Source organism: Molothrus aeneus, chromosome 12 (genome assembly GCF_037042795.1).
Source record: "Molothrus aeneus isolate 106 chromosome 12, BPBGC_Maene_1.0, whole genome shotgun sequence".
Lineage (NCBI taxonomy): Eukaryota > Metazoa > Chordata > Aves > Passeriformes > Icteridae > Molothrus > Molothrus aeneus.
Genome location: NC_089657.1, coordinates 3,191,146 through 3,214,529, shown reverse-complemented (window position 1 = coordinate 3,214,529; position 23,384 = coordinate 3,191,146). Strand labels below are relative to the sequence as shown.

General features: G+C 43.7%; 1 protein-coding gene across 1 annotated transcript in view; it reads right to left on the bottom strand.

Annotated features, from left to right (window-relative positions):
* Positions 1-23,384, bottom strand: part of CNTN3 (contactin 3) — a 104,342-nt gene that overhangs the window by 4,935 nt on the left and 76,023 nt on the right. Inside the window, exons 9-18 of the mRNA XM_066557785.1 lie at positions 22,456-22,606; positions 14,067-14,194; positions 12,045-12,220; positions 9,954-10,071; positions 8,322-8,480; positions 7,553-7,702; positions 6,636-6,706; positions 4,733-4,967; positions 4,069-4,184; positions 3,226-3,412 (exon numbers count right to left, since the gene is read on the bottom strand). Coding sequence (XP_066413882.1) covers positions 3,226-3,412; positions 4,069-4,184; positions 4,733-4,967; positions 6,636-6,706; positions 7,553-7,702; positions 8,322-8,480; positions 9,954-10,071; positions 12,045-12,220; positions 14,067-14,194; positions 22,456-22,606 — 1,491 coding nt within the window. The remainder of the gene's footprint in view (positions 1-3,225; positions 3,413-4,068; positions 4,185-4,732; positions 4,968-6,635; positions 6,707-7,552; positions 7,703-8,321; positions 8,481-9,953; positions 10,072-12,044; positions 12,221-14,066; positions 14,195-22,455; positions 22,607-23,384) is intronic.

Here is a 23,384-nt window from a genome sequence, read left to right as displayed (position 1 = left end):
GTTGCTTCCCCAGAAAATAGGTCCTGCAGTGACACAAATCAATGATTAAAATCTTTTCTAAATGCGTTAAGGAAAACAATTTACTGTTGCTGTCACCTAGTGGAGGCAACTGCTGCTTAGGTGGGCTGAGCTGTGCTTTGAGACTGGAGGTTCCAGCTTTAAGCACTGAGAGTGGTTTTGAACACTTGTATCCATGTCCTTACAGGGCTTTTCCTCTTTTTCCCCCCCTCCTCTTTTCAATTCTCTCACACAGGAAGTTCCCTGCCTTCTTCCCATAAGCAGTCAGATCAAAATCCACCTGATAATACTCAAAAAACAGAAAAAAAACAAACCCTGAGACTTAAAAAAGAATTATTCCAAAGTCAACCAACCACCCCCAGCTATTTTCTTTTACTATTTGTCTTGTTCTGCGTACTGAGGAAGGTTTAACCTGATGTTCTAATAATAACCACTCCTTGTAAATGTAAGAGGAGATTGTTTCACTCCTGAGAATGAACTGTTACAGCATGTATGAATCGTTTTCACACTGAGATATTACAGCTGAATTTCAAAGGAAATGACTCATCCTTGAAATCCACAACAAAATATTAAGATGACATGTGGAGAAAAAAAAATGAAGAGTAATTATCTGTAGAAACTGTAAGCCTCTGTCTGAGGGATTCAGCTCCTTTTGCTGCAGACACCAAAATCTCCAGCAATCACCAGAGTTCAGAGCTTCACTTGTGGCAGGTCCTGCCCCATCAATCACTCAGGACCTGTCCAAGGAGCTGCAGGGATTTCTGAAAGCTGCTCTCAGGCAGGAGAATTTCTCACAATTAAGAGCTGATGGACAGAACACTGGGTTTTATTTGAAGACTTTCGAAATATGAAATAAGTGTCAGAACTTAGGCAAGACTTGCCTAAGTCTTCCCCACCCACCTGGCAGTTTACATAGCAGTATTTAAACCTCCACTTGTTATTCTGGGCTGTAAATATGCATATTTCAAATTTTAGAGCAAAGGTATTTTAATTGTCAAAGGCTCACTTTCAATTTGGAAATACACTGCCAACAGAACTGAACTATTTGCATTCCTTGGTATGGCAACAGTTTCTGAGATTTACCTGGCAGGTGCTGTGGGGGAATGCAAATCCCTCAAGTGAAAACCACACCAATCACGAATATTCCAATTAAATTACAAACCAGGATTGATTAAAAATTACACATTTAATGAAAAATCAGTTTTTACTGCAATAGCATGGAGAATTATTTCTCTCAGCAATTCAACTAATTTATCAAAATCTGCAGACTGACATTACATGGCTTTGCTCTCCTTATTCACCAGAAAGATCCATGGATATAATGCAATTAATTTTCCTTTTTAATTATTCCAAACAGCAGCATTTTGCCAAAGGGCCTGATCCAGATGCTGCTCACACCAGTCTTCAGTCACACACCCCAAAAGCAGGGGGCACATTAAAAAGGGACTGAAAATCCCTGAGCTGACCAGCCTGGCACCACCTCTAGTGAGCAGCCACAAAGATGAATAATTAGAAAAAAATTCCTTTTCCTATGTCCTGTCCAGGCTGCAGGCAGTGAGTCACTTCAGATCAGCCAGTTCATGGTAATTGTGCATATAATATATTTAAACTCTGGCAAATCTGAGTTGGTTTAGTCCTCGGTGACAGACTGACACTCATTTCTGCATAGAATAATTTCTGATAAACTAGCTTATTTCATAATATTAATGCTACAACTCTGTCTGCTCGGGGGATGTTAATGATTATTGCAGGGAATTTGACCCTTCAGACAGATTTAATTGTCTGTTCTTGTGCCTCTGACAGAAACACTTCAAGACTGATGACCCTGATTCTGAGCTGTATTACAACAGAGGAGCACACTAAAAATATTTCCACTTGTGGAAAAATTAGCGCAGCCTTTGACAATCTGTTCTCCAGCTTAATTTTGCCTTTGCAGCAGCAGAGTGGCCTCTTGTGCAATTTGTTCAAGGGGAAACAGTGGACATGAAGGATTGCTTTGCATGAACTCTAGGAGGTTCATTGCATTTCAAAACCCATGCCCTAGAGAACTTATAAATATGTTATAGAACACTGAAAAATTCAACAAGTCTCTTTTTTTTTTCCTTCTTCTAAATAACAGAGATTTTTCTTTTCAATTTCTTCCAGTCATTAGCAGTGTAACAGTGGTTCAGTGCAGAAATTACAGATCTTCCCTGGGCTCCCTTGGCACGGTTGGGTTTCACCCAGTCTGCTCAAGAAGGGGTGGAAGCTCTGGGCTTGATTCACACGACTACACAGAAATTCAGGCCACTCATACTGTGATTCCCAGGAATTCCACTGCTTTCCCCTCCCCTCCAATGTCACCGTCATATTTTCTGAAAAACCCTTTTTGCCCAGGCTTCTTCTCCTGGGAAGCTGAGAAGCCTCAGAGAGAAATGAAAACAATAATTATCTGGTTTGCTTCTCCTGTGTTTTGATGCTTTGGAACGTGGCCTGGACATTGTTACCAACTGGTCATCGTTTGATTGGTTCCATGTGAATTGTTTTTACTTAATGATCCATTCCCAGTCCAGCTGTGGCTCTGGAGAGGAGTCACAAGCTTTAATTATCATTCTTGTTAAGCCTTCTGTCTGTGTCCTTCCTCTATTCTTTAGTATAATTTCAGTATAGAATTCTTTAATATACTATACTATAATATACTATACTATACTATACTATAATAAATATACTATAATATAATATTTTATATAATATAATGGATAATACCATATTATATAATAAATAAAAATAGTATTTTATATACAACTATGGAAAATTATAAAATATAAATATATTAATTAATATACACTACAAGTATATTATTTAATATATTATAAATATATTAATTACTAAAATTATGCTATTTTGTAAAATATATGTAATATATAAAATATGATATGATATGATATGATATGATATAATATAATGTAATATAATATAATATTATATGATATGATATAATATAATATAATATAATATAATATATATTATATATATATATATTATATATGTATATATAATATATATATATTATATATATAATATAATATAATATAATAATAAATTAGCCTTCTAAGAACATGGGAGTCAGATTCAACCATTCCTCCTTCGTCCTGGGGACCCTGCACACTCAACCCTCACGTGCTTCCCCACCATTTGTGCTGTGCCCCTGCCAGCTGAGGTACTCACGTGGCTTTTTGGTGGTGGCATTGACGGTGGCGCTGAAGGGCCCTGCCCCAGCGCTGTTGTAGGCACGCACAGCTGTGTAATAATCCAGGTTGCTCCTCAACCCCGTAATTTTTATTGATGTTTCATTCCCTGCTGCTTTTACTCTGTTGGAAGATTCTTCTTTCTGGCCTTTATTCCAGTACCTGACCTAGGAGATAAAAACCAAAACTGTTTAAATCTTGCATGGAATGGGCTGTTCACCCACAGTGTTGTACCTGACTCTTTTAAGTGCTTTTTTTTTCCCCCTTTTTCTGCTGAAAAAGGTAGAAATGCATTAAAGTTTCAGAAATATGTTTACTGTGCAAAAAAGAAAAAAATGCTCTTATCCATCTGCTTCTCATGCTTGCTGCTCTTTTCAGTGTGACTGCAGGAAAAAGACAATTGAAATATTAGATCTTGCTTGAACTACAGAATGACAAGAGGAAAACCATTACTTCATTAAGAAAGAAACAAGCTCAGAAAAATGTACCTTATAAAGAAGTTTCTTTGAAAATAAATGTAATTCTGAAAAAATGTTAGCTTGGAGTTATGTCAGACATGTGACCATCAGCACAAGCCGCAAAACACAACTTCATTCTGTTTTTTAACAACTTTTTTTAACAAAGGGTTTTTATAACAAAGACAGAAAAAATTATCCTTCTTCTGGCTGTAGGTGGGGCAGGAAGAGCAAGGTTTGGGGTGACTGTGTGGTTGTGCTGCAGCCCGCATGACCCTTCTGGCCCATGGCCCTTCACAAAGACGAGTGGATTTTATTTAATAAACAGGGTCAATTCATTGGAATATTTTTTATTCCCACAGACTCACCTCATAGCCCAGCAGCCTTCCATTGCTCATCTTCCAGGGAATGGCTGTCCAGGACACCTGGATGGCTGAGGAGGACAGGCTGGTGGCAGACACTCCTGAGGGGGCTGTGCTGGGCTCTGGGTTGGGAAATCAACACGGGAGAGGTGATTGGGAATAAACCTGGGAATAAATAAATAAATCCTCATCCTAACCCATCTCACTGCCCCGAGCTGCTGCTGGAACTGATGCCTTAAATTTTAGCTTTTATATTTTGTGTGTGACTCTGAACTCCACACACAGTGTCAGCAGCTCTCTCACAGCTCAGTCCCACAGAACAATCCTTTTCCAGCCCAGAACCAAGGACACCCCTGCAGCTTCAGCCCAAAAAGTGCCAACAACAGGGAATGGAAGGGAGCAAACTGGGAGGGTGGGACTGCATCACCTGGAGCTGGAACTGGACACTGAACCCCAACATGGAAATGGACCAGAACTGATTAAAGTGTGGGAACTCGTGACCCTCATCCATCTTGGGTGTAGCCATGGCTGGGCTCTTGTACTGCTCCAAGGGTGTCCTGGGAAGGCCTTTAATGAATCCCTGCTTTATTCCTGTGACTCTGCCCATTCTCTGCTCCGGGAGCCTCTCAGCCAGAGCTGGTGGAAGGGTTTGGGCAGCCCAGGGCTGTACCTTCCTCAGCTGAGAACACCGTGGCCACGGCGCTGAAGGGCCCCTCTCCTTTGTTGTTGTAGACGCCGACCTTGACCTCGTAGGGCGAGAAGGGCAGGATGCTCTCGTTCCTGAAGACGTATCTGGGGGTGTCAGGGGACGTCACCACGGTCTGGATCCACGTCGAGGTGCCCGAGGGGCGGAAAGCCACCACGTACCCAAATCCTTCCCCGTTCTGCAGCTCCTCAGGGACGGGCTGGGACAGAACAACAGCTGTGAGCCACTGGGGAGCCTGGGCAGGAGGAAACTCAGGACACCCCAGGGACAGAACAACGGCTGTGAGCCACTGGGGAGCCTGGGCAGGAGAAACCCAGGGACAGAACAATGGCTGTGAGGCACTGGGGAGCCTGGGCAGGAGGAAACTCAGGGACAGAACAATGGCTGTGAGCCACTGGGGAGCCTGGGCAGGAGAAACCCAGGGACAGAACAACAGCTGTGAGGCACTGAGGAGCCTGGGCAGGAGGAAACTCAGGACACCCCAGGGACAGAACAACGGCTGTGAGCCACTGGGGAGCCTGGGCAGGAGAAACCCAAGGACAGAACAACGGCTGTGAGCCACTGGGGAGCCTGGGCAGGAGAAACCCAGGGACAGAACAACAGCTGTGAGGCACTGGGGAGCCTGGGCAGGAGAAACCCAGGGACAGAACAACGGCTGTGAGGCACTGGGGAGCCTGGGCAGGAGAAACCCAGGGACAGAACAACGGCTGTGAGCCACTGGGGAGCCTGGGCAGGAGAAACCCAGGGACAGAACAACAGCTGTGAGCCACTGGGGAGCCTGGGCAGGAGGAAACTCAGGGACAGAACAATGGCTGTGAGGCACTGGGGAGCCTGGGCAGGAGAAACCCAGGGACAGAACAACGGCTGTGAGGCACTGGGGAGCCTGGGCAGGAGAAACCCAGGGACAGAACAACGGCTGTGAGCCACTGGGGAGGACAGGCAGGAGAAACCCAGGGACAGAACAACGGCTGTGAGCCACTGGGGAGCCTGGGCAGGAGGAAACTCAGGACACCCCAGGGACAGAACAACACCTGTGAGGCACTAGGGAGGATGGGCAGGAGAAACCCAGGGACAGAACAACGGCTGTGAGGCACTGGGGAGGATGAGCAGGAAGGAAGTCAGGACATGATGCAGGTGCTGGCACGGCCCTCAGCATCAAACCCTCAGCCAATTAGCTCTGGGACAGAACAGCAAAATGTGTTCCCTATACCCTGTTTTAAGGTTTGCATTTCAAGAAGAGAACACTTTCAGGTATAATCTCTGGTTTTCACTCAGTATTCTGCTTCAAGATGCTCTTCAGTAAATAGAGCTTTTCTTTCATCAATCCACAGTTCATAAAAAATGAATCATTGCTTGGTCAGCTGTTAGAGAATCCAATACCACCTTCATACAGTGGCTGAAACCTTCTTCTGATGTCATTATGATCAGATAACCACACAGAGTAGTCAGTGCTAGGAACAGAATATTAACAGTTCTTTAAATCATTAAAGAAGGGATACACAGTATAAATGGAAATTGGTTAGCATGTGCATCCAGATTTAATGGTGGGAAAGCAAGAACTGCAAATCTGCACTGCAAAGCTCAATTCTTTGGCTCAGCCCTCTCGCCCTGCCCTCCTGCCTCCTTTTTAGCATCAACATTTGTCTGAGAACAGAAGCAATCCCAGCCAAGCTAAATTCCCTGGGGATTTCCATCCAGCCCAGGGACACCTGAGAGTCAAAGGACAAAGGGCAGTGTGCAGGGCTCACATCACACAGAGCACCTGCACATCCCAGAGGAGAAGCTGTGCAGCCAGGGAAATTCAGAGAGAGCAGAAAGAAAAGAAAGGAAGAAGTTCTGTGGAGAGAACCTCTCCCCACCAACTTACATCCCACGTTATGACCAGCTCAGACCTGCTGCCTCCTCCCCCGCTGACCTCAGAGGGGGGAATTTCAGGAACTGTGGGAAGGAAATGCAGAGATGTCAGCACAGAGTAGAGGCAGGAGAACACAGCACATCACCCTCAAGCCCTGAGTTTAACCCACATTCATGCTCCTCCTGCAACCAGGGGGAATGGTTTTGGGGGAGGAGACCCCCACCCCTGACCCACGCTGATCCTTCTTCCCTGGGCCAGGCTGGGCTTCCTCTGAGCACCTGGAGAACCTCAGCAGCTCACAGATTATTTAATTATTTATTAACCGCTGCTGCTGTGCCTAGGAACTTCCAAAAACTGGAGACAAGCTTCATTTTTCCAGAGTTAACTCTTCCTGGGTTGGAAGAGATCCCCAAAGATCATCTTGTTCCAGGACACCTTCCACTGGACCATGTTGCTCAGAATTCCGCATCCTTGAACACTTCCAGGGATGTTATGCAGATAAATTAGGAAACAGCCTCATTCCAAGTGAATTTGGGTTGTAATTGATGGGTTCTTCTGAGCCACATGCTTGTTACATGGAAGGGTTTCACTGATGAAACAGCAGGAATGAAAAATCCCTGTCAAAATTAACCTCTTTCCATCCATTAATACCTTCAGACTCTGCAGCACTGCCTGAACTGGCAGATTTTGCCACAGTAAATGCAGTTTAAATGGATTTAGATATTATGCTTCTGTGATGTTCAGTAATGCAACACAAACTGTCCTACAGAAAAATGGAAAAATATGAACAAACTTGTTTCAGGCTTTTGTATCCAATGGCAATTCCAAGCTTGTTTGCAAAGAGCCAAGAAGATAAAGATATGAACACTCCATTCCTCTGTTAACATTCAAGATTCTTGAATTAAAAACAAATAGAAGGACCCACTAACCTGCCTCTTCAGTTCTTACTTTTTCTGAGGGCAAACTAGGCTCTCCACCTCCTATTTTGTTAGTGGCAACTACACGAAATTCATATTCAACCCAAGGATTTAAATCCACTACTGTGCTGGTGAAGGTTCTCCCGTCGATCACGTCCGGAACTGGGGGAGAGAAAAGGAAAAGGGAGCTGAGGAACAGGAGAATGGCTCATGGGAAAAGGAAAATGGCTCAGGGGAAAGGGGAGCTGAGGAACAGGAGAATGGCTGAAGGGAAAAGGGAGCTGAGGAACAGGAGAATGGCTGAAAGGAAAAGGGAGCTGAGGAACAGGAGAATGGCTGAAAGGAAAAGGAAAATGGCTCAGGGGAAAAGGGAGCTGAGGAACAGGAGAATGGCTGAAGGGAAAAGGGAACTCAGGAACAGGAGAATGGCTCAGGGGAAAATGGAGCTCAAGAAAATAGCTCAAGGGGAAAAGGGAGCTGAGGAAAAGGAGAATGGCTCAGGGGCCAGAGCCATCCCCACAGAGGCTGGTCTGGGAGCTGGGCTCACCTGTGCTGGCTGAGCTGGGCTCACCTGTGCTGGGCTCACCTGTGCTGGCTGAGCTGGGCTCACCTGTGCTGGGCTCACCTGTGGTGGCTGAGCTGGGCTCACCTGTGCTGGGCTCACCTGTGCTGGGCTCACCTGTGCTGGCTGAGCTGGGCTCACCTGTGCTGGCTGAGCTGGGCTCACCTGTGCTGGGCTCACCTGTGCTGGCTGAGCTGGGCTCACCTGTGCTGGGCTCACCTGTGGTGGCTCTCTGCCAGCCCACGGAGAAGGGGGTCCTGGCCTGGATGGTGTAGGTGGTCACGGGGCTGTGGTTGTCTGTGCCCTCCTGCCACGAGATCTGGGCTGTGGTGTCCGTGATCTCATCCACCCTCACGTGCTCAGGGGGCCCAGGAGAGCCTGGAGTGGGGTGGAAAACCAGGCTCAGTTTGGTGAAGCCCTGGGAATCACTTCCCTTTTTCTTTTCTTCCTCAGGGAGGAGGGAAACAATTCAGACTGGAATCAGAACACTCTTAATTGTGGTTTTACATTCACTAAACTCTGATAATTTCAACCTGAAATACTCTCAAGGGCAGAACTAATGCCTGGGTTTTGGCTTTTTTACCCAGAATCTTTGTTCAGCACATCCCTCTATCTTTCCAATGTCTTTTCCTTTAGTCCTAAATGTCCTCTTTAATGTACAGACAAATCTCTGTAGTCTGGAAATTTTCTACCTACAACTTCTTTACTGTCGTAGGCACTGGAACAATTTTTCAGCACATGTGACCAGCACCCCAAGCAGCAATTCAGTCAGACAAACTTCCTGCTGCCTTCTGGAAAATCCTTATTCTGGGCATTTCCTGCCCAAAAACGCTGGGTTTTGTCTCACCTGCACCAGCAAAGGGGGTTGAAATGAGTAACAGTGCATTAACAATGAGAAAACATCTGATATATTTTAAAATATATTGAGTAAGTGCTGATCACATAATGTGCTTTTCTATATCAAAGCTTTTTACCTTGCAATAAATGTAGCTGTAACATCAGCAGAGAAAGCCACAGTTCTGGCTGAACTGTGAGCACTCCAGCTCGGAATGAAAAGGAATAATCCTGCATTATAGGCTTTAAACCCTAGGAGAAAACCTCTCCTGGGCTCTGGCAGAATTGCCCATTTCACAGGAAGGATTCTGGAGTCTCCAGCACTTCAGTCTGCAGAGGCAGCACCTCCAGCTCCCTCTTGGCAGCCTGAAGGACTGGCAGTGAAAGAAGATGAGAAGTCACTATTCCAACCTCCAGCCCCTCATTTCTCTGGGAAAAATCAGGCTTCACCCGAAAGCTGAGCTGTAATTCTCCCTAGCTGCAGGTCAGAATGACATAAATTCAACTCTGAGCCATTCATCCCCCCATCCAAACCATGCACTGGAGGCTCTGTGACCTCCACCATCAGTTCTTTCTGTCGCAGACATCTTTCATGAAAAACCCTTTCTTAGGATTTTTCCTTGTGAGAAGCTGCAGTTTCAGCAACCAAAAGGAAACAATGGTTATCTGCTGCTGTGGAATGCAACAGGCAGAGCCGTGATTGGTCTCCTGTGAGTGTTTGGATTTCCTGACCACTCATGGCAGAGCTGGCTCTTGCTCTGTCTGAGACACAGATCTTTGTAATTCATTCTTGTCTATTCTTAGCTTAGCTAGCTTCTGAAGAAACCTTTTCCTTTCTATTTCTTTTTACTATAGTCTTAATGTAACATATATCATAAAATAATAAATCAAGCCTTTTGATCATGGAGTCAACATTCTGGTCTCTTCTTCATCCTGAAAACCCTTGTGACCACAGTCACATATTTCTGTAGCCTGTAATTTAAAAGAAGGTGGAAAACGTGATGGGCTGGGCTGTACCTCTCACGATGAGGTCGGCAGCAGAGGCCACGCTGTCCACCTCTGTCTTCACCATGCACACGTACTTGCCACTGTGCTTCAGCTGGATGTTCCTGATCATCAAATCCCCTGAGGCGCTCTGGGAACACACAACATTCATAAATGCAAACACTTCTCTCCCTTCGTGGTTGGTATGTTCTTTGAAAAGGGAAAAGAAATCCGCCAAAAATGTGGAGCTGCTCAAAAGCTGCACTGCAGGACAGCAAATTCCTGCCCATCAGCAGTTCCAGGCTTCTTGTCTGGGAGCATCTTCCCAAAAAAACATGAGGTGATGTCCCTTTTTTGGGAGAAATGAGCCCCAACATGGGGAGCTCACACTGGGAGCATCTCCTGTCTGCCATCCCCAGTAACCTCAATGCCCTTGAAAGAGAAAAATGTTTTCTGTGGCCATTTCCAGTTTGATTTCTAGACAGAATTCATGGAGTTTTTATCCGGAACTTTTAAGTCAAGTCGTGACAGATTTTTAAGGAGTTCAAATGTGTAAAAGACAAATTTCTCCCTTTTTTAGGAGAAATTAGCTCCAACATGGGGAGCTCATACTGGGAAGGCATCTCCTGCCTGGAACCCCCAGTAACCTCAATGCCCTGTGACCATTTGTCTCAAAGCCCTAAAAAAGAAAAATGTGTTTTCTGTAGCCACTACCAGTTTGATTTCTAGACAGAATTCATGGAGTTTTTTTCTTGAACTTTTCAGTCAAGTTATGACAGACTTTTAAGGAGTTCAAATGTGTAAAAGACAAAGTTGAATTCAGTCCATCCTCCAGGTTATCGTGAGCACTTTCATTTAAAGGTCGCACATTCTAGGCTGAATTTCCCATTTTACAAGCCCAAGTTCTGCTCTTTGCTATTCACTGAGTATTTAATCTTTAGTCTTTTTTCCCTGTTGTTCTCTCTCAGATCACAGCGTGTGGTTATTTCCTGGATCATGGGAAAAGAAATAAAACCTAAATGAAACTGTAACTTCCTATCACATTTGTGCACTGTCTGTTTTCTACATCACTGAACAGAGAATTTGATATTAAACCTTTGCTAAACAGTGTCCCTTAAAAAAAAAAAATCTCCTCTTTGTGTCAGCTCAATTACTGCCTTAACTCAGTTCCAGTTGAATTTCCCAGGTGAAAAACACCTCAGTCAGATTTTAATTTTTAAATTATAATTATTCTGGACAAGCAGCATTTTCTTCAAGGACAGAACCCAAATTTGTGGGTATTTTCAGCTACTTTGGCCACTGATCCATGGGCAAACAGTAGCTTGGGAGAAAGACAAAGACACGACTCTGAAGTTTATTTTAGTCTAGGAAAAAACATGAACCTTTCAAAACATTTGGTTATTTTCCTTTGTTTCAGCATTACAATGTCTCAATTCTTTACTCAACACAAGCTGAAGCCAATTCTGCCTGATTCCCTTCCATGTGTGTGCCTGGTCTGCTGTGAAAGCACAGATGGAAGTTGTTTGCAGGACAATTCAGTGCTGATTGCTTACAATAAATTAAAAGTTGAGTCAAAAGCAATCTAAAATCCATCTCCTTGATTGGAAGTGGATATTCAGGGAATGCCCAACACCAGCAGAGAATGCAAGCAAATCACGTCCTACCAGAATTTCAGCAAACTCAACTTGAGACATCTCACCAAAGGGGAGGGGGGCTTCAAATAGAACAGTTTTACTTGAAATAAACCTCAGCAGAATGTTAACTCTGCATTTCAGTAATTTGTGCATTTCAGTAATCTGTGGGGGTTTGGGAAGAGCCTCGAGGGACTGGGGATGCAGCAGGAAGCTCCCCTGTGTTGCAGTAAAAGCAGATGGGACTCAGTTTGTGAAGGAAAAGCCAATTCTGGTGGGACTTTTTTGGGAAGGGAAGGGAAGGGAAGGGAAGGGAAGGGAAGGGAAGGGAAGGGAAGGGAAGGGAAGAGAAGAGAAGAGAAGAGAAGGGAAGAGAAGAGAAGAGAAGAGAAGAGAAGAGAAGAGAAGAGAAGAGAAGAGAAGAGAAGAGAAGAGAAGAGAAGAGAAGAGAAGAGAAGAGAAGAGAAGAGAAGAGAAGGAGTTGTGAGCTCACCCCTCCAACCTTCTCGAAGTGGGATGCGTCCCTCTGGAAGTCTGTGAGGCTCCCGTTGAAGTACCAGGTGAAGCTGATGTCCAGCAGGGGATCGTGCTGCACCTGGCAGGGCAGCACCACGCTCTCCCCCACGGTGACATCCATGTTGGAAGGGGCCAAGGTGATCCTGGTTGGCTCTGCAGGGAGCACAGACATTGGGTGTTGGGTTTTTCTGCACTGCTGAGCTTTGCCTGCCGCTGATACCCCCACATTCCTGGATGGGATCAGTGACAGACACTTCCAAAGGTGCAGCTGGACTGGGAATGCTGCCTGGAGCTTTGTGTCCTGGCATTTCCTGTCACCATCACATTTTCTGAAAAATCCTCTTTGCCCAGGATGTCTCTCCTGGGAAGCTGAGAAGCCTCAGAGAAAAAGGAAAACAATAATTATCTCATTTGCTTCTCCTGTGTTTTGCTGCTTTGGAATGCAGCTGGAGATTGTTTATCCAACAGGTGGTTGTTTGATGAGTTTCATGTGAATTGTTTTAACTTAATGACCAATCACTGTCCAGCTGTGTTGGGACTCTGGAGGGAGAGTGACAAGTTTTCATTATCATCCTTTGTAGCCTTCTGTAAGTATCCTTTCTCCATTCTTTAGTATGGCTTAGCATTAATATAATACAATATAATACAATACAATATAATATAATACATTACAATACAATATAATATAAGTATATAATATATAACATCAGTATATAATATAATATACTTATATTATATTATACTGATAATATAATAGTATTATATTATATAATACCAGTCTTCTAAGAACATGGTGTCAGATTCATCTTTCCTCCCCACGACAGGGACCCTGAAAATATCACAATTTCCCAGCAGGAGCTGCTGGGTACTGGAAGGTGAATTTGAGCCTGCTGGGTGCAGCCAATCCACTGCACCAAGCTGAATCCATGGGCAGGAATTGCCATGGGAGGCTCTCAGCAACCCCAGTGGGTTTTGAAGCAGCAGCAGCCACTGGGCAGGTGAAGAAGGGGGAGTAAGGGAAGAACCTAATAAACCCCAGAAACTGCAGGAAATCCACTTGAGGAGGAGCACACTGGGTATTTGGGTCCATACATCACACAGAACATAAATAGTGTCTTTAAAGAACAGCTGTTTGTTATCCCAGAATCACATTAACAGAGAAAAAATTTCAGCTACTGTAAATACTGTAAAAGTAAAATTCAATTCTAGGAATTCTCTGTATATAATTTTATTATTTGTATATAAAGGGATATGAATCATTTAGGAGCACAGGCTGAAAACATGAAGCTGTTAATTCACTAAACAAAACAATTCTGTTTGGAACTATGAGATACACAGGGTATGTAATGCAGTGGGATATTAGATAATTATGAGTTTGGGAAATTTTTAGATATTAAAATGTTTGAAAAAGAATGTTATGATAGAAGACATTTTTCAGATAAACTTCACAAACTCTTGGTTCTTTTCATCCAGTATCTCAACCAGCAGCCAGGAAAGGATGACTTGGAGGAAGGATCCCTCTGAACAACAATTCTGTATAAAATTTGCTTTTCAAAGACTGTGTTTTGCTGCCCGTGGAGTCCCTGAATGCTCCCCTGCAGCTGGAGTTTCCACCACATCTTTTTCCATAAGCAAACAGCATTTAAACCTCTTTTGGGCAAAAGATTTTCCACAGGAATACAGAATTACCTCAAAGATTTTTTTTTGATTGACATGTTTTTTTCATAACAAATTAAAAACCCCCACGAACTTAAAAGCATAATTGCACTATTTAGTGTTTAGAGAAGTGAGAGGAGGGAGGGAAGTGTTCAGAACTCCCTCACATCTGAGAAATATCTTTGTCAAAGACAGAAAAAAATCCCTCAGTGTCTTTTACACTAATAAAAGAGCTGTAACAGCTATCCTTTTATCTTTATACATTAAATAAATAACTTCTCATAGCCTGTACATTCTACCGCAGCACTTGAGGCTCCTGAGGCTGCAATTCCACTTCACCCACCTGTAACTACCAGGCTGGTGGAGCCCCTGGCAGTTCCAAACTGGTTTGTGGCCAGGCAGGTGTAGGTGCCAGCATCCCCCTTGGTCACGTTGGCCACCCTCAGTCCTCCATCCTTCAGCAGCCTGATCCTGAAAAATCACGAGGAGATTTTTCAAAGTCACGGCGTTTGTAGACAAAATGCTTTCATGCTTTACTGTTATCTCTGACATATTAAGCTCTGTCAACAATTAGGAAGAAAATGAGCTCCATGCCAGCTGAAACCTGGACAATTACCAGCCTGGGTTGTTTGAAAATGTTGTGGCCATCCACACAAAACATTTGAAAATGTTGTGGCCATCCACAACAAAACATTTGAAAATGCTGTGGCCATCCACAGCAAATTTGAACTCAACCACGTATTACTTTGGACATATCCCTCTGGACATCAGTAGAACCAATTTTTTAAGAGATGTGGGCACATGTATGGGTGTGAAGGAGAGAAATCCCACATGAGCTCCATCTTTTTTAGCTGCACCAATTGAAACTGCAATAGTTTTCAGCTCTTTTGTTGTTTACCTCAGGAAATCTTGCACAGCAGCTTTGAAGTAACTGTGATTACCATGACAGCTCCATAGGGTTGTTCATGAACTTCCTTTGTGGAAGGACTTGCAGGACAGAAAATTCCCTGTACCCCACACAGTGGGGAAAGCAGGAAGGTGCTTGTGAAAGATGTGGAGAGAAGAAAACCCACAGAGGGACAGAGGAGCAGGAATGTCCCCACAGCAGAGGTGACATCCCAAACAGCAGCACTGCTGATGCACAGCTAAGGCTGATTTGATTCCTTTTTTCCCTATTTCTTGTCCTCCCATCTGTTCCATCCTGCAGGGACTTCTACCCTAAGACAACCTGCAAGCAGCAAAACAACTGAATATATATAAAAGTGTCCACAGTATTAACAAATTTGTAAAAAGACCCCTTTTCCTGATATGCCCAAGTCAAAAGAGCTTCAGAGCTTTTCTCTCACAGCCCATCAAGCCACCTGAGAGGCACCAAACTGGAGCACAGCACCTTGGCTGGATGGCGATGTGGAAATCTGGAAAGTGAGCTGCAGAATGAACAGAGCAGCAAACAAACCCTCTCCAGGCAAAGCTCTGCCTGCATTAGCTGGGTCTTGCTCCTTTTCAGGGCAAGTGCCAGCTGAAAAGGCAGCAAATGTCACCAAACCTGACACTGCCATCAAGAGCTGGGAGGGTTCTGCCTGCTCCCTTCCACCTGCTGCTTCATTCAGTACAAAAGGAGTGAATTCATCACACACCGCTGCTGTTCCTTTTATTTTCAACCCTCAGAAGGTAAAATCATGCCAGTAAATCCCCACCACTCGTTCCCAGCTGAGTTCTGTGGCTGAGTTCTGCTGGCTTGGGATCATTTTCCACAAGGCTGCAGTGAGGGGCGGCCCAGTCTCCTCCCCAGGTGACGAGTGACAAGGAATGGCCAGGGAGGCTTGGAGTGGATTTTGGGGAAAGCTTCCTCATGCAAGAGTTCAGTGATCCCACCCTGCACACTCAACTCCTCTGGCCCAAACCCACATTCCCTAAATGCAAATCCCAGCAGTGGGAGAGCTCCAGGGCTCTGGAATTGCACTGCCCCCCCTCCCTCAGCAGCAAATCCTCCTCATCCTCACAGCCTCTGACAGCAGCAGTCTGCACTCTGCCACAGCTGCGCCGCTCTGGGCAAGGAAAACGGAGTTTCTGGAATTGCAGCACAGAAATGTACACAACTTTTAAAGGCTTTTCTCTTAATCAGTTCAAATTGCCTTCTGTATTTCCCTAAAAAGGGTGTTCCAGCTCTCAGCGCTGTCTCTGAGCTACTCCTCTGGGCAGAGGTGGTGCAATAATGAAATTAGCAGATGCAAATTACAAGAGATAACAAGTCACCCTGTTAGAACAACAGACAAAAGCATTTTACTGGGGTGAGAAAGAGAGCTATAAATAGGCAGTTTAATCCATTTATAACCACACAAAGCATCCTGAGGTACCTCAGCTGCTGTGGTGGCATTTGAGGTGTTTTTTCAAGGGAGGATGTGCCTCACCAGTGACTTCCCTGGGGTTCATTAACTTGTTTTGGAAAATTCCTCAGTCATATTTGGCTGCACTTCATGTTAGAGGGAACATTTAAAATTAATTAAACCGTGCCATATGGTTTATAGGTATTGCAAAATGTGTTAAAGACATGAGTGATACATTTTATAGGTAATTAGAATGACATCAAAAAAAGGTGTTAAAATATATCAATTATGGTTACAAGCCAGTGCTGTTGCACTTTCTAACTGAGGCTTCATCTGCTTTGATGCAATTTCCAACAGAAAAAATACAAAACTAAAGAAACCCCAAGTGTTGACAAAGCCTAAGATCAAACAAAAGAAAAAGCAGGATCAGGGAATAAACCTGAAAATGTCTATTGTTTAATTAAAATGAATCACTTTTAGAGGGCTCTGAGCTACCTGCAAGCCTAGCTTGCCTAAAATAATTAAACAGAAAGCTTATTAAAACCCTGATATAATTAAGAATAATTTTTTTTTTTAGAATTAAAAACAAAAAGCAAACAATACATGGGAAAAAAATCAATTAGAGAAAATAATATAGTTGAAATAAAATCTTTACTGGTAAATTAGAAAAAGAGCAATGCTCCACTTTTTCCAATTACAAAACAGTAAATGCAGCTCAGAGCCTGTGGAAACCCCAACCCCAAAACCAGCTCTGCCCCTCCTGCTGGAACAGGAGACAAAGCACAGCTTTCAGTTTAACTGGAATTATTCAATATTCACACATGGTGCTGGAACACTGCCAGGAGAGACCCAGACCTGTGACACACAAGTAACAACCCAGCCTTTGGCATTCCTCTATCTTACAGGTGTTCTCCCAAAACATTTTGCTTAAGGGCAGCAATTTTCCATGGAAATTCCATTTTCCACAACCAGCACTCAGAATTCTGGCAAATGGCACATAACCTTCAGCCCTGTAAAAGGGACCATGGGGTCCCAAATCCACCCCAACTCCAGCTGGAGATGGATTTAGGACCTGTTTGGTCATCAGATCACAGCATCACTGACAAACTCATCATCCCTCACTAATTCCTGAGCAAAACTGGGCAAAATTGATGATGGTGGAGATTCTTTTCCTCTACAGTCCAATAAAACTCCCTTAACTCACCCCCAAACCCTGACACTGAGGTCAGCAGGATGGGGAGGAGGATCAAACAACTTCAGGAGTTTGGGGTTCCTAATTTGAGAGAAATTATACCTCTTTATACACTACTACTACTACTACTACTACTACTACTACTACTACTACTACTACACTAATAAATACCTCTTTATACAGTAATTTAAAAATTAAACCTCTTTATGTATGGATATTTAGGGAGAAGACAGTGTCCCTCCACTGAAACTTGGTGTCATTAATGCAGCTGCTGATGACTGCAAGCCTGTTCACCCTCCCAAGGCAATTTTTTCTTACTGAGCTATCAAACACCATCAAACTCAGGAATCACTGCCTGTTTCATTTCTCAGATTATTTAGAAAAAAAAAATGGACTATTTTAGATCCTTATTGATATGGTAATAAACACAAACACATTCCTTTCCAGTTCATAACACCTCAGTGCAAAGGAACAGTGGAAAAGTGGGTCAAAGCTGTCTTTTAATGTATCAATCAAATTCCAACTAAATTAAAGCAGATTAATTAACAGGCAAGTCAGCAAAATAAAATCCTGTGCAAGTGCTGGTAAGTAAATGCATTACTTTTCACATCACAGCATTTCAAACAGTAACACAAAATGAATAAAAATATTGAATTCAAATTGCAAGGAAGCTAAAACCATTAACTAATGCTTCTTAGCATAGTGCAATTTTTTATCAGGAATTATTTCTTTCCTCCTTTAATTTGCCATCACTTGGCCACAATGAAAGCTGCTCAACCTGGAGTTTTCCTAAGGGAATTCCACTGGGAAGTCTTTCAGTGAAGTTTCTGCAGCATCCTCTCATCTTTTTCTAGTCTTGGTAAATGTAGAAACATTTAGGAAACATCTAGTGATTTTGTTTAAAGGTGAATTAGTTTTAAATGCTGCTCTGCATTTTCACAAAATCCTGGTTTTTAACCCTCTCCCAGTCAGGTATTTGAGCCAGGAGTTCAGACCCACAGCCCACAGGCAGTGACTGTCAAGCACAAACTGAAAATTAAAACTCATGTACATCCACAAAACACTAAGGAAATCCTGGAAGGGGTTGTGTCTGGACAACAGCTATTTTAGTATTTATTCTGGTTTTAGTGAGTTAAACCAGCATCAGGAGCATTTAATCTTGGTTAAGCACCTATTCCTCCTTTTCTGGAGGATAAAAAGACAACAAAAATTCATTCATCCAGAGGTGGAGGTGTCTCAGGCACTAAATTTAATTCCCATTTTCTGTCTTTCCTTCTGCATGTTATCCTATGCTTTCACTGCTCTCTGCACTCCACTGCTCTTTAATGTTTAGCTCTCTTTATTAAAGATATTCTAGAAAAAAAAAATAAATCACACACTTTGCAAAATTAACAAGAAACAAGATTGCTTTCTTCAATGCTGAGCGATTTCCCAGCCCAGAGCTCATGAATCCATTTTGAATTATATTTTCTCCCCTCCACAAGACACACTATATTCAGCTCATTTAATTAAAATTTACTGAGTCATTATCCAAATCTTCTACATACTGAAAAAAGCAGCACCATTTAAAAATAAATTAAGAACATGAGCAAGAGTGCCATCAAAATGAAACTCTCTCAGGCTTTACCAAAGTATTGTGGCCAGTACCTCAATGAAATCCAAGTTCTCTGATGACAAGAAATTCAAGTATTTGTGCTTTATCTTTATTATTCAAATAGGAGTTTTCTTAAGACATATAAATTCTAGCTGTCACCAGGGTATTTTCTGAAAAATCCCTTCGCCAGGATTTTTCTCCTGAGAAGCTGAGAAGCCTCAGAAAAGAAATGAAAACAAGAATTATCTGATTGCTTGGAATGTGCTCTGGAGGCTGCTGACCAACAGGTGCCTCTTTGATTGGTTCCATGTCAATTGTTTTTAATTAATGACCAACCCCAGTCCAGCTGTGTCAGACTCTGAGTCTGTCACAGGTTTTTATTATAATTCCTTTCTAGCTTTATGATGTATCCTTTCTCTATAGTTTAGTATAGCTTTGGAATAATATGATATGATATGATATGATATATGTAATATAATATAATATAATATAATAATAATATAATATAATATAATATAATATAATATAATATAATATAATATAATATAATATAATATAATATAATATAATATAATATAATATAATATAATATATCAGCCTTCTGAGAACTTGGAAAACCTCTTTTGGGCATCTCTCACCTCGTCCTGGGGACCCTCACAGCACCATGGCAACATTCCAGCCATGCTGCTGCAAATGTAATTAAAATTCAGCTCCCGTTGCCTCCCCACCTCTCCCAGGTGCTGTCCGTGCTGGACCTCCCCTGTGGCAGGAACTCATTCCTCCTGCTTGCTGCAATTAAAGAAGAGAAAGCCCTCCCCAGCAGACTTCTCCACTGGAAATGGAGTTCGGGGCTGAAAAATGTTCTGCTAATTTGAAACCCTCTCCCTGAATTGCAGGAGTTTGTAGAACTGCATGAAATTCACGGATTGCAATTATTCACAGCAGACAGTAATGAACTCCAGGGTTTTCTGCAAAGAACCTCCCTCTGCTCTTCTCCAAAGGCAAGTTTATTTTATTTAGATTAATTCAGGATTACTGCCTTGTTATTGTGCTTCCTCTGGAAGCCATTTACAGTCTGTTGTCAAAAATGCACGCTCTGGGTCATGTTTTGGAATTACCTGCACTTGGCAGAAGTAACAGCTGTAATTTATGTTCATAAACCTAAAGCAGGCAGCATCACATTCAATTCATTTTTGCAACCTGAGTGTTGATTTCTTCAGCCTGGTACTAGCACCCCAAGTGAAACTAATACCATTCTGCTTTTTATGGAAATGGAACGGGGACAAAAGCTGGGAATTGCCCTAAACAGACAAAATCAGGTTTTGCACATGCTCTACAAAAGCAGTCATAAACATAGAACTGATTGAGATCCATCAAAAGGCAACAAGTTTCACACAAATGTTAGATGCCATTGTTTAATTTCATACATTAGTATTGTTTAATTAAAGGCTAGAAGTAGTGCTATTTTTGCTGGCCTGTTTGCAGGCAGGCAGCCAGTGAGGCTGTGGCACCATGTCCAGCTCTGCAGCAACAGATGCCCCAACTTCTGCCAAATTGTCACATTTGACAACACTTAACACCAGAACTCATGAAAACTCTTGGGGCCCTTGTGAACAAAGAGCCAGGGCAGGGATGGCAGTGCCCAAAGCTTCTGGGTACAAGGAGACAGCTCCAGCCTTAGGATGGCACAAATAAAGATCTCCACTGATGTCTCTCCGGGTTTTATCTATCTGAGAGCAACTTCCGTGTTTAAAAACTGCAGAAGAAAAGCACAACATGGTGTTGTACAGGAACAGGACCAGAAGGATTTTGTCTAATTCAGAAGCAGGTTCCTGATGCCAGGCTGAGCCTCGTACAAATCAACCCCCAGTCCTAGGGGAGCAGGGGCACAGTCCTTAAATCACACCACACACCACACACCTTCAAACCCTCCTTTATGTTTGCTCTCCTCAGTGTCATGCTGGCCTTTGGACCCTCTCTGTCCATGAATTATCCTGCCAAGCACAGTGTGACACCAGAGGAACACACAGCCAGCCTGGGTCTAACCCAGGCAGAAGGGCTGACCTGGCCCAGAGAGAGCCCCCAAAACCAAAAACTCAAAAATTCTGGCTCCTCTGAGCGTGCACAGCCTGTCCTGAGCACTGCAGTGCTGCAGCTGGGATGCCCCAAGTGCCACACTGGCTGTGCCCATGGCAAATCCCACCTGGAACCATCACAGTCACCCCTGTAACCATCTCAGTCACCCCTGTAACCATCTCAGTCACACCTGGAACCATCTCAGTCACACCTGGAACCATCACAGTCACCCCTGGAACCATCTCCACCACACCTGTAACCATCTCCATCACACCTGGAACCATCTCCATCGCACCTGGAACCATCACAGTCACCCCTGGAACCATCTCAGTCACACCTGGAACCATCACAGTCACCCCTGGAACCATCTCCATCCCACCTGGAACCATCTCCATCACACCTGGAACCATCACAGTCACCCCTGGAACCATCTCCATCACACCTGGAACCATCTCAGTCACCCCTGGAACCATCTCAGTCACCCCTGGAACCATCTCCATCCCACCTGGAACCATCTCAGTCACCCCTGTAACCATCTCCATCCCACCTGGAACCATCTCAGTCACACCTGGAACCATCACAGTCACCCCTGGAACCATCTCCATCCCACCTGGAACCATCTCCATCCCACCTGGAACCATCTCCATCACACCTGGAACCATCTCAGTCACACCTGGAACCATCTCAGTCACCCCTGTCCTCCAAGGAGCCTCTGTGCTGCCCCAGCTCCCTCCCTGGAACTCCCAGTCTGTGCAAATACTGAAATGCAGAACAGAAAGGCTGGAGATCAGCAATGCCCAGCGTGGGAGAGCCCTGCATTCTCTTTTTATACAATTTAACCAGCACACTTGTGCAGTTTCAATTTATGACTAATTCAATAATGCTTTAATGGGTATTGCTGGGGAAAAATCATTTATATGTTGTTGGAAATCAATAGCTGGGGGTGTGGGTGAATCCCAAACTGTCTCCTGAGAATTACAATCCCAAAACACATCCACTATCACCCTAACCCTCACAAATAAACACAAATAATGATGGCATCTGCTATCCCTGGCAGGACCATGGCTGCTTGGAAAGAACCTGGAAGTGCATTTTCCTTTTCTTTTCATGTTTTCATCTGCTACTCTTGACCTCCAAATTAACTTTTCTTTCTTTTCTCAGCTGTATCATCCCCATGGCTGTAACACACCTCAACTGCCCCTTTGCCAACATTTGCAGAGCATTCTGTTGAAGCCTTTTAGTATTTCTGTACAGGCTTTTCTGCATTCCCAGTTTTCCATCAGTACCTGGCTCTCACTAAATCAGGCCCAACTCTACATTAGACTGAAAACAAAATCTGACCCTTGACCTTAGAGAAAGCAGCACACTTGCCCTCTCAGTGCTCTCACACCATCACAACAAAAAAACAAGCAAGAAACCCCAGGCCAGCCAGACTTCAGAGAGACTTTACAAGTGTTTGGACCTACAGCTGACAGTACTGCATAAAAGGACACACAAAAACTTCTTGTAAGATTAAAACAAATAAACCAATGTAACATGATACCTTTCATTTTCCTGCAGCTGCTCACCTCCCTTCTTCCAGGAACATTTGGCCTTAGGGAAAGCTTTGGGTTTGCACTCAAAATCAACTGTGCTGCCTATCTGAACCTGGATCAGTTTCTTCATTGGACTCTTGGAAAAGTCTGGAGCAGAGGCTAGAACAGAAGGAATGGTAGCAGTGAAATAAAGCACTTTTAATGCCGTTAATGATGCTACTAGTTAGCACTTACACGAGCGCTTCTCAGACTCCAAACATAATTAACACCATTAATTAGCTCAGACAGATCTTCTATTGGGCAATTAGGCATTTTCACCTCCTTTTCTGTACCTCATCCTGCTTCCAGAGGTCTCAGCTGTGCAGCTGAGCACCCAACAAGGCAAGCACAGACAATCAGAGCCACCAAAGCTCAAGGAACCCAGTTTCATGCTCAGCACCTGCCCAAGTGGATGCTCTGCTGAAGGGAGCAGATTTATCTGATCAATCCAATCAATATCACACCAGGAGGCTCACTGAACCTCACTGCAAGGTTCCCAGTCCCACGTGCCAATGTGTGTCAGATGACAGGAAATGACAGGGCAGCTCATTCTGGGTGAACTTTTCATAAATTAAGAGTTTTGAGAAGGCTCGTGGCCTCTCCCTGTTTAACACTGAACTTGGAAAGGAAATTCAATATTTGAGACCTTCCAAAGGCCTCAGCTGTGCAGCTGAGCACCCAACAAGGCAAGCACAGACAATCAGAGCCACCAAAGCTCAAGGAACCCAGTTTCATGCTCAGCACCTGCCCAAGTGGATGCTCTGCTGAAGGGAGCAGATTTATTTAATTAATCTCATCAATATCACACACCAGGAGGCTCACTGAACCTCAGGGAACTGGAATGCTCCCAGTTCCATGAGCTATGCCTGTCAGATGACAGGAAATGACAGGGCAGCTC